We start from the raw sequence: 17631 nt of genomic DNA, 5'->3' as shown, positions 1-17631 counted from the left end.
AGGTTTTCCTCCCCACTGGCCACAACCCCCACAGGATGGCGGCCCCTCCACCTGCACATAAGCCAAGAAGACTGGTGGGGAAGGTGAGAGCAGCCCTGAGAGGCGGGCCCTGGGGAGGCCGGGCGGACGCCCCGCCCAGCTACTGAAAGCTGTGTCCACCATTCCCCGCAGGCCCAGGGGCAGGAGCGACGTCCTCCGCAGACCAGCCTGGCTTCACAGGGAGGGTGGGCAGTTGTCCTGGCACAGCCCCTCCTTAGAGGCAGGAGAGGTCAGGGTCGGCCACCCACTTTCTGTGCACCTGGGACAGAAGGGGTGAACGTGGGCCTTGGTGACAGAAGGATTCCCCACACAGGGGTGCACAGCAGTGGGGGATGGGGCTTCAGAACCTGGGCAGGTCCCAGGGCAGGTGAACCCCCCCCCCACACGGGTACCGCAGCCAGCTCTGCAGCCCTGGCTGTGCCGCAAGCCACCAGTCCCCACGGGGCTCTGGTGACCAGCTTGCCAGACACCTGGGCATGGCCCCCTGAGAACTCAGGGAGGTAAGCTGCGCTCACCTCCCCAGGGAGTGTGACAGGCCACTGCCCCAGAGAGACCCCAGGGTTGAGGAAAGGCCTTGCTCTCAGTTCCTGGTAGAATTTAAAACAGAAGCAGCTGTTTCAGTGGAGGGGCCACTGACTCTTGATGGGACAAAAAGAAGGCCCTTTGTTCCCACAGCAGAGGGGAATCTCGGGGTGGGGGGGTGGGGTCCCAACTGAGGGTCAGCGCCCTGCCTGAGGAACTGCACTGTAGTCGGCACGCTGAACATTTGTTCTGGGTCCTTCCATGAACACGCTATCATGCTATGCTGCCCCTCCCTGGGGCCACAGGCCCCTCCTCACAGTGCGGCCACTTCTCAGGCTGGGATGGAGGGCTCTTCATGGCCCATCATGGGGTCAGCACAGCAGAGGGGGCCCCCCAGGAGGCAGGCCATGGAGACTGGGGCCTTCGAACCCAGGATTGTGGAAGGGAAGCTGCTGTGAGTGGAGGCGGACACATCAGCATTTACAAGCGCGGAAGCTTTAGGGTTAGAGGGAAGGAGGGGCACGTGCACTGGCCCGAAGGTGAAGGTGGGATCTCGGGGCGCTGAGCTGGGAGGCCTGGGCTGCCTCTGACATCTTTCCCCTGCTCCAGGTGACACGCTGAGCCTGCCACTCTGCAGGGGGGGGCCAGCAGGGGGCCTCCGACCTCCCAAACTGCTGGCCTTTCTTGTCTTGGGGAGGAAACCCGACAGGCGGTCACTTTGAAAACCGCCATTTTCTAGCTCCCCGTGTTCCAGCGGCTTCTCCCCCCTTGTTCTGCTCTGCTCTCCCTCCCACTCACAGGAGGTCCCTGGAAATGAGAGTTCCTGATGACACATTTTCCTTGTTCTCTACAGCTCCCCCAACTCGATTAGCGTCCCAGTTACTACATTAAATTGCGTTAAATTTCCATGAGCAAACCAGGGCTGCAGTTTAATGAACTAACCCTGGGGACATGATGGGCTTGGCCTGGGCACGGAGGGGGCCTGCCCTGCTGAGCCCATCTGCCCTGCACCCTTCGCCACAGTCCTGGCTCCCAGGCCTCCAGCCCCGGCTGTCGGGCTCTCTGCCTGTCTGTCCCTCGCCTCAGGGCCCTGCTCCCCTGCTGGACGCTGCGCCCACCACCAGGATGGCCCTCCTGCCAGGACACGTGGCCCCTCCCTCCTCGCTGTGCCTAGCCTTCTCTCTGGGGTCCTCTTCTCTTTTCCTCTCACCCAGCCATTTGAACCAGCCTGTCTACCCTGAGACCCCTGGGCCCTGGAAAGTCAGCCTTTGGCTCAAGCACCAGGCTTGGCATCGGAAGTGGACCTCCCCAGGCCCGCTGGGCGTTGGCAGGGGCTGAGATGGCCACCGAAACCCAGCATCCACCTCCCAGAGAGCCACACTCCTTCAAAGACAGGGCACGCCACACCTCCTGAGTCAGGGGCACCACCTCGTGCCTTCGCGAGTGTCAAGAGCTGGGACTTCAGACTCAAAGACCTTACAGCTGTGACCCTGGGCAGACAAAGGGGGGATGGCAATAATTCTGCCTCCTCCCAAGATCGCTGCTTACGTAGATGAGGTAACATGCTAAGTGCTTAGGCCCAGCACACACGGTTGTAAATGCTTAATAAACACTGCTGTCATAATGAAACCTTCTTGGATGGGGTGAGTGGCAATGAAGTAAACATTCGGTAGGTGGAACCCACTGCTGGTTCTGGAGCAGAAAGGAATGTTGGAGACGCAGGTAACACAAGGAAGGTTTGAAAAAGGGGCTGTTTATAAAGGGCAAAGTGTACAGAGAAGTTTCGTACAAGACGAAGACGGCATCTCAGATCCCTGGGGGCAAGATGGACAGCTGGGCAGCACACCTGCAAAAAGGTAACTTTCGCTCCACAGTTCACACTGCACACCAGAATAAACTCTAGACAGAACCGGAGTTTAGATGTGACACCGAAAGCATGCAAGCTTGAGAAGAAAACATGGGTGGATTCCTCTTGAACCTGGGTGGAGAGAGGCTTTCCAACTGTGACTCAAATCCAGAGGTGATAGGAGACAGATGCACGTGACTACATGAAAAAAATTATGTGGCAACAAAACCACCAAAAACAAAGTCTTAAGGCAACTGACCAACCGGGAGGAAATATCTAATGCATATTGCAGACGAAGGCCGAGCGTCTCTTCTAACATACACAGAGCTCTTTAAAAAGGGCCAGAAAACTGATAGAAACGGGAAAAGATATGAACAAACAATTCCCAAAAAGGTGTAAGAATGGCCCTTAAACACAGGAAAGATGTTGAGATTTGCTCATAACTATCCAGCTGTAAAAATGAATGCAGAGGCTCTCGATGCACTAAGTACTGATTTACAGGATACACTGTTCTGTGAAAAAAAAACCAGAGCGCAAAAAGAATACCTAGATTATACTATACTTCATGTACCATGTTTCCCCAAAAAATAAAACCTAACTGGAAAATGAGCTCTAATGTGTCTTTTGGAGCAAAAATTAATTTAAGACTTGGTATTATATTATATTACAGCCGATACTATATATTATGTTATGTTATGTTGTGTTATGTTATGTTATGTTATGTTATGTTATGTTATATGTTATGTTATACCTGGTCTTATATTATAGTGAAATAAGACCGGGTCTTATATTAATTTTTGCTCCAAAAGACCCATTAGAGCTGATTGTCCGGCTAGGTCTTGTTTTCAGGGAAACATGATAAAAAAGAAGAAGATTTAAGAAAAAAGAAATACACACGCCTGCTCATTTGTGCAAAAGAAATATGAGAAACGAAAAGCAGAAACTAATGAGATTGGTTACCCAGAGCCAGTGAGTGGAGATGGGGTGACAAGAGGAGCCGTGGTGCTGGGGCAACCGGGATGAGGGCAAACGGCACGTCTCCGAACCTCCCTCTGAGTGTAGCTTAGACTCGCACAACCCCAGGTGATGGTTAGTTTCCTGCGTCAACTTGCCCAGGCTACAGTCCCCAGTTATTTAACCAGACACTGACCTGGTTTGCCAGGGGTTTTGCAGACGTGGCTCACATCTGTACTAAATTGGCTGTAAGTCAAAGAGCATCTCTGATACTGTGGGCGGGGCCTCAGGCAGTCAGCTGACTCTTCCAGGCTGCAGATTGGCCTCGGGCTTGCCAGGCCCTACAACCTCACAAGCCAAGCCTTGAAGTAAATATTGTTATAGAGAATGTTCCCTACAGCAAGGCGAAGGGGAACTCACGCATGTTTTCATCTGCATATCTGCATGGTTGCACAGGTTACATCAAAACCCCTGGTATGAATATACACATATGTCGTGCAATGTAACATACTGGCAGGTTCCAGGGATTGGGGCGGGTGAGTCTTGGGCCACGACCCTGCCAACCCCAGACCCCGGGGCTGGAGGCCCCAGCTGACTTGCAGAGATGCTGTTATAATGGGGGCTTTTGTTTCTTGCTCCCTCCATTAACTTGATTTTCTTTCTAAGTAAAATCAGTTTCCTAGCACCCCACCCCGCAATGCTTCTATTTCCAGCTGTATCACCATGAGGCTCTGATGACGGCAAACTGTGTTGGGCCCGAATGGTCATTATTCCCATCTGTGTGTGTGTGGGGGGGGAAGAGAGGCATTATGACAGAATTACCGAGTCACAAAGCAGAAGGGGCTCCGTGCAGACACCATCGGTGGGGAGCTGCGGGCCACCCCATCCAGTGACAGCCTCCCACCATTCCTGGGAGCTCTGAGCCCTGAACAGCGTGGGAAGGACGGACTTGGCCTGACCAGGGGACCAAGCAGGGACATCCCTGCACGCTGGGGCTCCTGTCACAGAGACTCGGCCACCCAAGGCTCCCGGGCCCTCGGCTGTGCTCTCCGAGGTCCCCCAGACGCCTGCACCTGGAGGGGCCACAAGCATTTCAGACTGGACGTGGCACATACGGGGGCCCTCCATCTCTTGCCGCTTCAAAGACCCCCTGTACAAGACCTCTGGTCATCAGAAACTGGCCTCCTCCTGCCCTCACTGTCTGCACTCACCTCCTTCTCTCTCAATCTGTCCCCCATCCGTGGCCACATCCCGTCACACTGGCCTCCAGTGGAATCCTCTCACCAGGCCCTGCGGCCCCCAGGCCCCCACCCCCGCCCCGTCCCTCCCCGCAGGGGACACATGGGACTCACTCGATGGTCTTGCCCCAGTCGCACCACAGCGTCTTCCCGATGGCCTCCATGTCCACCTTGAACGGGGCGAGGCAGAGCTCCTGGAGGAGGGCGCCGTAGTCGGCATCCTGGCAGGCAGTGGCCATGAAGAGGTGATGCACTGCAACGACAGTGTGCGGGGACTGTCACCTCCCGGCTCGGCCCCCCTCCCCCGCCCCCCACTGGCCTTCCCTGAGGTCCGGGGCTCTTCTGTCCACACATCCATCAGGGACTGTCATCCTCAGCCGACAAACTGTGACATGACATGCATTCGACCGTCCCTCCTCAATGAATACACGATCAAAATTTAAAAACTGTTGGTCAAGCAGTGCACTGCAACAGTCAAAATTCACTCACTTCCCCACAGCTCTGGTGGACGCTGGGCGGGCAGGAAAGCGGTCCCCTTGGGCCCCTGCCCCCCGGGCTTCCACTTCCTCTGCAGGCCCCACGTCCACTTTGTCTGCCTCTACATGGGGCGGTGGCGTCCTTCCCACATCTTGTTTCGGGTCCAGACGCTGGTCACCTCCTACGCCCCAGGCTACACAGGGTCCTCTGCCAGTGGCTCCACCTGCCCCACCGACACATCCCAAGAAAGCGCACCTGTGGGGCAGGTGAAGTGCCAAGGCCCAAGGAAGGAGCTCCAAGCCACCGGTTCAAGCCAGCCTCATGCAAGCGTCTCCCCCAGATGGTCCCCACCCCTCACTGCTCCCGGCACCCACCCTGCCTCCCCCTCTGAATGCCTTGCTCTGCAAACCCCAGGCCTACACTCGGCCTGTCCTCCTCTTTCTCCTTGTCTGAGGTCTTAGCTGCCCCCAACTTTCTCAGCGCCTCATTTGGGCGGGTAGAATGTTTCTTTTCTGAGAACTGTTTTCGCTGCCCTGTCATCTCCCACTCTTTTCTGACACACACGTCCTCCCCGGCACCCAGCAGCTCTGCACGTTAATACAGTCAAATGAACGAGACGGTGACACCAGTTTATCAGTGGACATTCTGTGAGGCGGGTGCCTCGGGCTGGCCCCAGGAGGGTCAGGAAGCTGGGGGGGGGCTCCCCTCCCATTCTGGAAGGGCCAGTTTTAGGGAGAATGGAGAAGACCATGCACCTCAGTCAGGGTTCTGGTTACACAAAACAGAAACCCACTGCGGTGGACATGACACTGAACAAACCTACTACAAGGATGTTGGTGAATCCCCAGTCCCAGGAGGGTTAGGAGAACAGGCTGCACAGAGCCAGTCCCAGGGCGAGGCAGTGCCACCTCCTCAAGGGACTGCTGCTGCTGGGAACCAGGAGGGCCACTGTCCCCTCCACCAGGTGGGACCGAGCTCTGAGAGGGGAGTCCCTGGTCTATAATCCCTCCTGTTCAGGTGCCCCCCCGGCCCCCATGTATTCATGTCATCTCTTCCCGTGTCCTCTGGCCCACAGACTAGAGCCGCCTGCCACCCTGTCCTGCAGCCTCAGCACTCACGCTTGGGGAGGGTCTGCTGCCTGGCCCTGACCCTGGCCTGGCTCTGGGCTGGTCCCTCCGGATGCTGCATCTCTCACTTCTCTCTCCCACCAAGGGTGGGACCTCTGCTCTGTGGGGACAAAGACCCCCGCCTTCCTTCCTGCCCTGGGGGAGAAGAGCCCGGCCTTTTTCTTTGCAGTTCCCACAACTGGGATGAGGGGGGCCCGCTGCTGGGGGGTCTGGGAACCACTCATCGTTTAGGAGAATGACACACTTTTCTTAAACCAGCCTGACGTGGCTTCTTTCACTGGAAAGAGACACTACAGTTTTAAAATGGAATAAAACTGCCAAAAGTTTTGAAAGCAGCTGTTGGGTTCTGCTGCTGTGTGACCGCAAATCTAAGCATCCATCACTCATGTCTTTAAAAGGCTGGGAGCAGACGCATTCCTCCCTGCGCATGTCAGGACAGAAGCCCTCCCTGGCATGTGCACCCCTGGGAACCCAGTGCTCCTTTGGGGGTTCAGAGGAGTGCTCCCTGTCCTCACAGCAGGAAAGTGCCCCTGAGAGGAGAGAGGGCCGGAGGGTCCCTCTGCACAGTCATGGGGGCGGAGAGGCAGGGCGGCCGGGCTCCTCACGGGGACCTGGGCTCCGGGGCTGCGGGGCAGCTGCATCTGGACCTCTGGCACCTGGTGCCTAAGCAGAGGTGAGGGCCTGGCAGTGTGGACTGAAGGGTCTGTCTCATTTCAGGTCGCCCTTGGTCTGGGCCTGCACACCTGGCAGGAGGCCCGTCCTGCTGCTGCTAATTGCATGTTTGCAGAGAGAGAACCACAGCCCCCAAATCCTCCTCCTCCCAGAGCTGGGGGTGGCTGGGATGAGGGGAGTGTGGGGTGAGGGGGTGGGATGTGGGCAAGGGCCGCAGGCCTCTGGGAGGCCTGCTGGTCTGAGTGACAGGCTGGGGGCTAACAACAGAGCCCCCACTGTGGCCTGAGAGCTGGGAGTGGGGGTGGGGAGCTCACGTGCCTTCAGGGACCCCCTGCACCCCGAACTTTCCAGGCCAGGCACAGAGGAGGCCTCATGGGACTCGGGCAGGCCTCTTCTTTACTGGTCACAGTGTATCTGAAAAATGGGAACCTCAAAATGTGAACTCACAGGACACTCAGGGGCCTCTGACCCTAGGGTCAGCAGGGGCGAGGGGGAGGGGGACAGCACAGGAGGGGGACATGACAGAGGGCACTTTCAGAGAGGACGGATAAACACACACACTGTCTTGAGTCCACATGTGTGTACACGTATGTCAGAACCTTCCAAATTGTACCCTTTAAATACATTTAGTTATTCTGTGTCAATTATACCCCAATAAAGCTGTTTAAAAATAATAAATTCAACAGAAATGTCAAGAGTGGGTTATCTGAGTGGCGCCATTATGGGCTATCTTTCTCCTCCTGCTCGCCTCTATTTTCCACAAACACTTTATAAAGTATTGTCTCTGTCTGCCACCCAGATCTTCTAATTGTCACTGGAAAGCCCTTGCTCTGCAGGTTCTCATGAATCATTTTCTGCGCACCTCACAGGGGCCAGTGGCCAGAGAATCACCCCCTCCCACTCTCCCCTGCTTACAGCACTCAGGAGCCAGTCCCCATGAAGCTGCCCGCCCGCCTGTCACCGAGAGCCTCAGAGAATGACGTAACCAGAACTTGGTTCAAACACGTTGCCCTCAGCCTTCCTCAGCTGTTCTGAAAAAAGAAAACGAAAACCAAACCAACAACAAACTGAAAATAAAAAACTATGTGTCCAGTAAAACTCCTATTCAACCCTCCAGGCCCGGCTAACCATCACCCCCTCCTCCACGCATGGCCAAGAGCTCTCTGAGCGTGTGCGCCGGTCCACACTGTAATTGCCAGGAAAACTGTCATCAGCTGACCGAACGTGGGCCTTGGAGCCCACACCTCCTCCACACTCAGCGCCCACCCTCAGCGGCTTCTGGAAATGTTGGGGGTTGATAGCACCATGACCAAAGACGTGGGTGTCGTGGGGGACACCCCACTCCTGGCCACTGACCACTGACTTCCCGGGGCTGTTCTGGCTTCTAAAAAGCTCTGAGTGGTTTGGGCCTCAACCAAAGTCTCCAGAGACGGTTCTCTCCCCAGCGCTTCAAGCACCCTGTGAATTCTGTCCTCCCTTAGTGGGCGTTGGTACAGGGATCTGACGCCACATCACACCTTGGTACCTTATGATACCTGCGTCTCTATCAAGAGCTACCACCTATATTGTTTCTGGAAGCAGGTTGGGTAGAAATGGATCGGATGGAGGATCATCACACACTGATTCCAGAAGACTCCCTGCTTCCCCTCCCACTGCCACATGCCGGGAAAGCCCCCTCCAGGATGGTGACAACCGCAGCTCACATGGCCAATCCCTGTCCTAAGCCCTCCACAGGCATTTGACTATTTAATCCTTTCAAACAAACAACATGACAGGTATTTCTATTCTCTCATTTACACATGGGGACAGATGGGCCCAGAGAGGTTAAGTAACCTGCTCAGAGTCACACAGCCCAGGAGTAGTGGAGCTGGGAGGCAACCTCTGGCACGCCCTGCATGGACCACCAGTCTGTTCAGGCTCCTCCACCTGGTCCCTGGTGGCACCCTACCTGGTCCGTGGGCATCTCCCCACCTGGGCCCCGGGCATCTCCCCACCTGGGCCCCGGGCATCTCCCCGCCTGGTCCCCGGGCATATTCCCTCCTGGGCCCTGGGCATCTCCCCACCTGGTCCCCGGGCATATTCCCTCCTGGGCCCTGGGCATCTCCCCACCTGGGCCCCGGGCATCTCCCCACCTGGGCCCCGGGCATCTCCCCGCCTGGTCCCCGGGCATATTCCCTCCTGGGCCCCGGGCATCTCCCCACCTGGTCCCCGGGCATATTCCCTCCTGGGCCCTGGGCATCTCCCCATCTGGGCCCCAGGCATCTCCCCACCTGGGCCCCGGGCATCTCCCCACCTGGTCCCTGGGCATCTCCCCACCTGGTCCCTGGGCATCTCCCCACCTGGTCCCTGGGCTTCTCCCCACCTGGACCCTGGGCTTCTCCCCACCTAGGCCCTGGGCTTCTCCCCACCTGGACCCTGGGCTTCTCCCCACCTGGTCCCTGGGCATCTCCCCACCTGGTCCCTGGGCATCTCCCCACTGTGGTGCTTCCCTCCTCCCTCCCCCTGGCTCAGTGTCTCAGTGTTTGTGTTCTGTCACAAGCCCTCTCTCTTCAGCAGGTCCTACCCCCCAAGAAGCTCTCCAACCCTGGCAAGAGGACTTCCCACCCACGGCCATCTTCTGGGCAGCCAGTCAAGGGTTGAGAGAGGAGAGGAAAGTCTGCCTGGGCCCGGGGCCCTTCACGCCCCCCTAAAGCAGCAGCCTGCCACAACGCAGGCTCTCCGGACTGTCACCTGATTTTGACCCTGCTGGCCAGGCTGCAGTTCCAGCACACGGTCCCCTTGCTCGGGCCCAGAGACGCTGCGTCCTCCTTCCCTCCCCACCTCGAGTGCCTGCTCTGTGCTGGGTGTGGGGGACCTGTTAACGTGTCCCCTGAATCGACAAGAAAATGGGACACTAAGTCAGGTTAAAAAAACGAAGTGGCATCCAAAAGGTGGGCAGTGGCATCAGGCATGTGAGACTAAAGAATGATGGGCCACAATATCACCCCCGACAAAGCTAAATTCCACCTGAGAAGCGGCGAGTGGCGCCTCATGCCCATCGGGACGGGTACCGTCAAAATGACAGAGAGGAAGTGATGTCAGGATGCGGAGAAAGTGGAGCCCTGGGCACTGCTGGTGGGAGGTGAAATGGCGCAGCCACAGGGGACAGTGTGGCGGCTCCTCAAAAAATTAAATTTCCTAGTGCCACGTGATCCCCCAATTCCACTTCCAGGTACAAACCCCAAAGAACTGAACGCAGGGTCTCAAAGAGACATTTGCACACCCACGGGCAGAGCAGCGCCACTCTCAACAGTCAAAAGAGGGAAGAGACCCAAGTGTCCATCGACAGACGGATAAACAACTGTAGGACGTCCACACAAGGGATTATCATTCAGCTTTAAAAAGCAGGGAATTCTGACACCCGCGGCAGCAGGGATGGACCAGGAGGACACTGTGCTGAGTGAAACGAGCCAGGCACAGAGGGACACACCCTGTGTGGTTCTGCTCATATGAAGTTCCGAACAGTCAATTCACAGAGACAGAGTAGCAGGGTGGGAGCCCCAGGCTCGGGGCTGGAGAATGGGGGCAGAGTTACAGCTGGGGAAGACGAGACAGTTCTGGAGACCATGCGAATGTACCTAATGCCACAGAACTGTACATTTCAACTGGTTTAGATGGTAAATTTTATGTGTACTTTGTGAGCATTAAAAAAAGCAATGTCTGGGATAAAGAAGGCCCCACTATTAGAACTCGCCACGCAGATGTGCTGGGAGGGCCCACGCGTGTGAATTCCTCCCATCTCTCCCCACAGGGAGCACACAGGAACTCAGCCCCAGGACACTGTCGGAATCACAAAAGCAGTGTTGGCTTCAACCAGCGCTCACAGCCCCTGACAGAGCTGGAAGACGAAAATAAAAAGGGCACAGGACCTAAGTCACATAGTTTAACACGAGGCCTGCACCTAACATGCCAAACGTCCACGCTCTTCCCATGGGTTTATGGGCCATTTACAAAGGGAAAATCCTGCTAGGCCAGAAGGAAGCCAAACACAAGCTGCGTGGTGGTGGTCTGTGATTGCTTCCGGACCACAGTGCAGGAAGACTGGCAGCAAGTGTCGGGGGAAAAACCAGAAAGCCTGAACCACTGGGCTTTTTAAAAACTTGCTTTCAAACAGTCTATGTGGTACATCGGAAATAAAACCCACAAACACGGAACATCCAGACAATATCAATGGCAGAAAGAAATTCAGGGGACATAGTGGGGACAGAGTGGGTGAGTTTCATTCCTAAACAAGAAAGAGAAAAACCACATGAATTCCGCATTCAGGGAAAAAGAGCTGGTTCTCTGAGGGGAAAAGATAGTGAACAGAGCGAAACCACTGGCCATTTCTGATCAAGAAATGTGACAAAAATAATCCCTAAAACTGGGCCGAGAAAGGGCCAATATCCACAGAAACAGTAGGAAACAGTAGGAAAGTAAGATGGTTATCTATAACCACGTGTCGGATGAAGTGGACCAGTTCAGTTCATGGGAACACAGGAGACAACATCATTGCTGTAAGACAGAAAACCACGTGGACTGTGCCATGAAAGACACTGAAAAGGGTCTCAATTATCTTCACCACCAAAAAGGGGCCAAACTCATGGTTCACACACCGTCCAAACCACTCTGGCACAGACAGAAAGGATGAAAGGTCACACACCTCTTTCAGGAAGACCCAGTGCTGTCAGAAAAGCCGCCAAAGAAAGTGTGGAACGATCTCCCTTAGGAACAGTGAAGCAAAACTCAAAATGCACAGCGGCCAGCAGACTCCCGAGTCTGAGCAGGGACCCGAGAAGCGCTCCACTGGCCCCAGATGCACAGCAAGAGTCAGGCTGGCAAACCTTCCCTCCACCTGGGTCACAACTCACAGGGGCCAGCAGCCCGCCAGCCACAGAGTAAATTCACAACCGGACAGGAGGCTACGTGAGATGCTAAACGATTCTTCCTTAACATCATAAAAACATATTTTACGCGAGGCGAGGCGACTCATTGTCTACCCCTCTCCCACCCCAGCAAAAATAAAGTGAAAAAGCATCTTGCCCAAAGGAAGAAGACCGGAGGTTTCAGGTTTGCTGCCCTCAGCAGGGAGGGAGGCAGGCAGCTGGGCCACTCCCCACGGGCCACTCCCCACCCAGCAGAGTTGGCCCCACCCCAGCCGCAGCAGGAACCAAAAGGAGAGTCAAAATTGGGAGGAGGTGAGACCATGGCCCTTCTGGGCTGAAAAGCCAAGGGGAGAAGAATGAAAACAAAGCCAGAAGCAAGCGCTGTTGGAAGCCGAGTACAGGGAGGTCAAACAAGAAACAAATGTAGAGAAGGCGCTTTCTTACATTCCAGCAGTGACCAGAAAATAAACTGGGGAAAACGTCCCACCCATACGAGCGTGAGACTCCTAGAAACTGAACAAGTCATCTGCAGGTGGGTGTAGGCAGGACAGACGGCTGTTTTGTGAGCAGGTGGTTTTGATATTAACCCTCCCCAATCAATCAATAAATTAATGCAATTACCACTCAAAACCAGTGGATGAATCAAATAGGTTTTTATGATGCTAAGGAAGAATCATTCAACATCCCTCCCACCCAAAGCTCTCATCACACACTCTCCTGGCCACACCTCCCTCTGTGCCCTGGGCTTGTGCAGACACCTGCCTACCTGCCACCGTCCCTGAGTGTCCCAGGGACATCTCACCCAATGTGGCTGCTGCGATGGGGCTGCCAGCTTTAGGAAATAAAAATAGAAGACGTCCAGTTCAATTTCAATGCCAGAGAAACAATGTTTTAAAACAATATAAGTATGTCCTCAATGTGACCTGAGACACACTTCTACTAAAGCAATTTGTTGTTGATCTGAAATCTGAACTTGACTGGGGGCTGGGTTTTCCCTGGAAGCCCCAGCTGCGGAGTTCCAGCTCCCACCGACCTGGCTGTGGAGCTGGTATCCATGCTCCTGCCTCTGCACTTCCCACATCTAAGCCCACGGCTGTCCTTCCTTTCTCCTCTGGAACTCTCTGGGGTCTCTCCACTCCTTCCATCTCCTGCCTCCCGCCTGGTCTCCTGCCCCCACCCCACGGCACAGAAGCCCAGCGCCCTTTTCATCCACACGTTCCATCTCGCCGCCCCTCCCGACCCCCAACATCCTGCAGGTTTCACGTTGCCTGCGGAGACATCTGGGCTGCTTACCTTGGCCCAGAGGACCCGGCCCTCCAGCGCGAGTCTTGGGTCCAAATGCCCTTCCCTCCAGCCCCCCTTCCTGCTCAGTCACAAAGACTTCCAACAAAGTCCCAACAACCAGCGCCTTTGCAGAGCTGTCCTGGGGATTTGGGGCACTCTTCCCAAGCTCCTCGGGGTCCTGGTCCCCACTTCCAGCCCTGCCCCGAAGCTTATTTCCTTCTAGGGAAGTAGCAGCACTTACCATGTGGAGCAAGGCTTCTCAGCCCTGGCTCCACGACTTTTGTGTTGGGCCATCCTCCGTGGGAGGGGCTGTCCTGGGCTGTAGAGGGCAGCCTGCAGGCCGTCTGCCTACCAGAACCTGTCCCAGCCATGACACTATGTGACCCACTCGCGTTGTGTGACAGAAAGAAGGATCCAGGAGGAATGGTTCAGGCGTCTCCCCAGTGCTCCCTTCTCTGGCTCTCTACCCAGCCAGCAGCCCGCTTTCCTCTCGCAGACGGATCCCATGGAATCTTACAGGGTCGAGAAACACACATGCACAGAGAGCCAGCCTTAGGTGTCAGTGTCACCCACTTTCTGTTTTTGACTGCTTTCTAGGCCTCTTCTCCCGTGACATATGAACTGCTTATATCCCAGCTGAGAACTGGCCAGTGTGTGACCATGTGGCAGGCGTTATTATCCAACTATCTGCTTGGGTACATGTAGGCCTTTTGCCCTCCCAGGTGATGTCCGGGGCTCAGAACTCTTCCTGGTGGGCCTCGCGGGCGTGGGGGTGCAGCCTTGGGGAGCAGGGGTGGGTGCTGCCCGGGCTGTGGGCTGGGTTACTGCTTCTCTGTGGCTTGGTTTCCAGCAGACTCTCTGTTCACTCAGGAGCTGCTGACGGGAGGGAGTGACCTGGGTCCAACATGGTACGCGTGGGGGACACTGCCAGTGTGGTGTGATGGGGCTTTGAGGGAGACGTGCAGGCAGCATTGGAGGTCACCCACCCCAGGTGGGTCGGGGCGGCCAGGGGGGAGGCTTCCCTGAGGCGGGCAGTCATCTAGGAGAGGGCTGGGTGGCCTGTGGGACTGGAGGACACCGAGTGTAGGGCAGAGTGGACGTGAAGCCAGGTGGGTGACGAGGACGTCTGGGTCTCTGGTCTCACAGAATCCACTGTGGGAACTCACATGGTGGGTAGGGAGCCATCAGGGAGCAAAATAAAGGAGACACTGTGAGGCCTAATGAGGCCAAAGAGGCTTGGCTGTGACGCTCGGGCCCCAGGGTCCCCGGTTCCCTGCCGAAGCTTGGCTCATGGTCCCTGCTCCACCAAAGCCTCCGTGCGTTAAAGGATGATTGAAGCGATGTCTTCCGATGTCAAAGAAAATACTGAAATAAAACAATCCTAGGGGGAAAAAAACGTTTCCATGGACAACAATAACTTCATTATGTTAAAATGAATGCAGGCTTGTTCAGATGGAAGCCCTCCTACTCCCTGTGTTGACATAACCCTCCTTACAGAAAACAAACGAGTTCTCCAGTAACATTATCCAGCCCAAGGCCATCCTGTCCTGAGGGCGGGGTGCGGGCTGGTGTGGACGGACCTCCTGGGAGCTGGGGCTGGGGGCGAAGGACCCCTCTGGTGTGGTGGGCTGCGGACAGCCTGTGTCCCATGCCTTCCCAGAGGCAATCCCATGGCGGGCCTGGGTCAGGGTCCATTGAGGGGAGAGCCCAGCAGGCCAGGTGGGCCTCGGCTCTGCTCCTGAAGGAGGGGGACTGCTAAGCCACACCCATGGGGCTCCACTCTTGGGGGGCTAGGATTCACACCACACAGGTTCCCTCCTGTCACACACTGCCAGATGCAAGTGTAACTGAGTACAAGCTGTGGAATCAGTTCATTCTGGGAAAGAAATAACCAAGGGGCAGAGACTCCCCCAGGGGGCCGCCCCTGCAGGACACCCACTGAGCACTTCCTGGTCATGCTGCTTCCTGCTACCCCCATGTGGACAGAAATGCCCTGGCCTGGGCCTGACACCACACACAGGCTGCCCTGTGCCTGTGGACGGGAGAAAATCCCGCACCGTCTCGTCCAGCTAACACACAGGGGACTAAACAGACACACTGAGTTGATTAGCAAACGGGTCTTCTTCAGATTTGGGCTCTAGGACTGGAACTACCTCCAGATTCACCAAAGTGTGACAATCTGAAGTAGTCACATACATTACATTTCCTGTGATGTCGTAGGAGGTTACTAACAGTTATACTTGTGTTTATATAAATACACAGCCTCCCGGGGAAGGCGCACGTTTCCCCCGACAGGTAGACAGATGACAAAGCAGGTCACGCAAGTCAGTGCCCGCCAGCACCCCCGTGAGGTGGGCTCATAAAAACAGGAGCTCACGACGACGTAGTCACACAATGACCCTGGGTTTTCTGGAAATGTCCCCTTTTCTGACTGATGACAAACTTTTCAGTGGCTGTATACAAGACTTTTGAAATGCATGTGGTCACGCCACTCAACAGAAGCCTGCACGAAACCCAGAGCAAAAAGAAATCATATGAACAGTAGATTTTAATGATTACATGCACAAAGCAAGCAGACTGAATAAAAAAGGAGCTTGCGTGTAAAGCCCTTCCAGGAAGCCCTTGAACCCACAAGACTAGCATACTTAAAAAAAAAAAAAAATCCCACATTGCCATTCTGGGCAGCAGACTGCATCACCAAAAGCTCCAACTGGGCAGGAAACACGGCGTGTTCCATATTCCACTCATTCCTGCTGGGCTCCGACCACACGAACTTACTGATAACCTCATAAAGTTGGGCTTATTTCTTCCAAGATACAACATTAGGCAGACCACTCAGAAAAACGTGAGCTCACAGGACTTTGGACTTTCACCAGAACATGCATCATTTTCTTGATAAACAAGGAAGGTCTTCATATGTGATCATGACACACTGTTTTATTTACACACGCTTTAGAGGGTGCAGCTTCTGGACACCAGCAGAGAACATTTATTTATATAAAAAAGAAAAAGAAAAAGGACAAGCCCAGCTCTCTCCCTTGCTCAGAAAACATTCATTTCTTAGGAAACCAAAACACTACATTCCATGTCAAGCCAAATGGACCGCAACACAAAAGAAGAGAATATTTGGAGATGCTGCTTTACACATAGCTTCAGCCAAAACACGTAAGTGGCAAAATCCGTTTTCAGGTGACATACTGAAGCAGCTGCTAAGTGTTCCTCCAGATTCACTCCTTGGCGCATGTACCGTGGTCTGCAATGGCCAGGCCTCAGCCCCTCTCCTCCAGAGCCTGGGCCATCTGCAGGACAAGCCACATGACCCCAAGCTGCTTCCCCGTCACCAGTACCCACCCCGAGGGGCACCTTTCAGCAGGTGCTTCTGTTGTGGGGAAAGGCCACAGGTACCGGTAATGGCTCCGGGGGCCACTGGGTTGTTCCACTTAAACGACCTATTTCGTTTTTATTAAAAGGTAACTGAATATTATACCTGACTGAGTGCAATAACTAAAGCAGGTTAGAAAGGTTTCTTAGCATTTTATGAAAACCGCACAGGGAGTGAAGACGCTTGCTTGCTCCATTTCGCGGAGCCCTGCGCACCGTGGTACTGTGTTTCAGTTCATAATGTCTCCCAAAGAGGAAGGCAGCGCAGCCGGCGACCTCACCCAGAGTCCCTCTCAGAACTCCTATCAGCCAGAAGCCCAGGTCACGAGCGAGCGCGGGAGCCGTGGAAATGGGCTGGAAGTCAGCAAAGGCATCCCAGGGAGGTTGATTTGCAAATCCGCAACTGCCAGGTGTTCAGTTTTAGCTAATTTCTACATAAAGAGCCGTGGTTGTGCTTCGCCAGTACGCAATCTGCCCGGTCCCTGCTCTCACACTTTGCCAACACACACCGTCGCCTAAGGAAGCCCGAGCTGGCCGGCGGTCACCGCAGCTTCAGCGGAGAGCGCAGAGGTGCGGGCAAGGGGCAGGCAGCCCGCGCGTCCTAGTTTTCCTCCTGAAAACAAGTGAGCTCCCGGGGGTACGGGCAGAGTTGCCCGTGCCTTTGGGAACTCCCTGGGCCCCCCGATGCCCCCAAAGCGGCCCGTTTCCCCCAGACGGAGGCGCTGTCCTGCGCGGACCCCGCCCGCGCCCCGGGGCCTCCCGCCGAGCCGGAGCCCGGGCCGCGGAGCCCAGACGGCCCGCCAGCCGAGGGGACGTTCGAGAGGTGCGCCGAGTGCCCTCGCAGCGCCCGCCTCCCCTCGACGACGCCGGGCGGGTGGCCGCGGCGGGGACTCGGGGTGGCCGGGACCCCGGCCCTACTCACCCAGGAATAGCCAGAGGCCGCGCCGCGGGAGGCCGCGCAGGCCCGGGGCCATGGCGTGCGCTGCCCAGCCGGGTCCGCCCGCCGCGCGCCCCGCCGAGGACTGAGCCGCCGCGGCGCCGCGCCGGGGGCGGGAGCGGTGGGAGGCGGCCCGCCCGGCCCACTGCGGCTCCCAGGGTGGCGGCGGCCGGGCGGGGGCGGCGGTGAGCGCCACCCCGAGGGGAGTGGGGCGGGCCAGCACCTGCCGCCCGCCGCGCCGGGAGGAGGC

General features: G+C 56.0%; 1 protein-coding gene across 2 annotated transcripts in view; it reads right to left on the bottom strand.

Moving 5' to 3' along the window:
- Positions 1–17542, bottom strand: part of RAMP1 (receptor activity modifying protein 1) — a 38055-nt gene extending 20513 nt beyond the window's left edge. For both annotated transcript variants that reach the window (XM_019740936.2, XM_074315859.1), the window contains exons 1-2: positions 17367–17542; positions 4714–4852 (exon numbers count right to left, since the gene is read on the bottom strand). In XM_019740936.2, coding sequence (XP_019596495.1) covers positions 4714–4852; positions 17367–17418 — 191 coding nt within the window. In that variant the 5' untranslated portion in view covers positions 17419–17542. The remainder of the gene's footprint in view (positions 1–4713; positions 4853–17366) is intronic.
- Between the last annotated feature and the right edge of the window lie 89 nt (positions 17543–17631).

The sequence above is a fragment of the Rhinolophus sinicus genome, linkage group LG01, assembly GCF_036562045.2.
Source record: "Rhinolophus sinicus isolate RSC01 linkage group LG01, ASM3656204v1, whole genome shotgun sequence".
In the NCBI taxonomy this organism is placed as follows: domain Eukaryota; kingdom Metazoa; phylum Chordata; class Mammalia; order Chiroptera; family Rhinolophidae; genus Rhinolophus; species Rhinolophus sinicus.
This window is presented reverse-complemented; position numbering and strand designations above follow the sequence as displayed.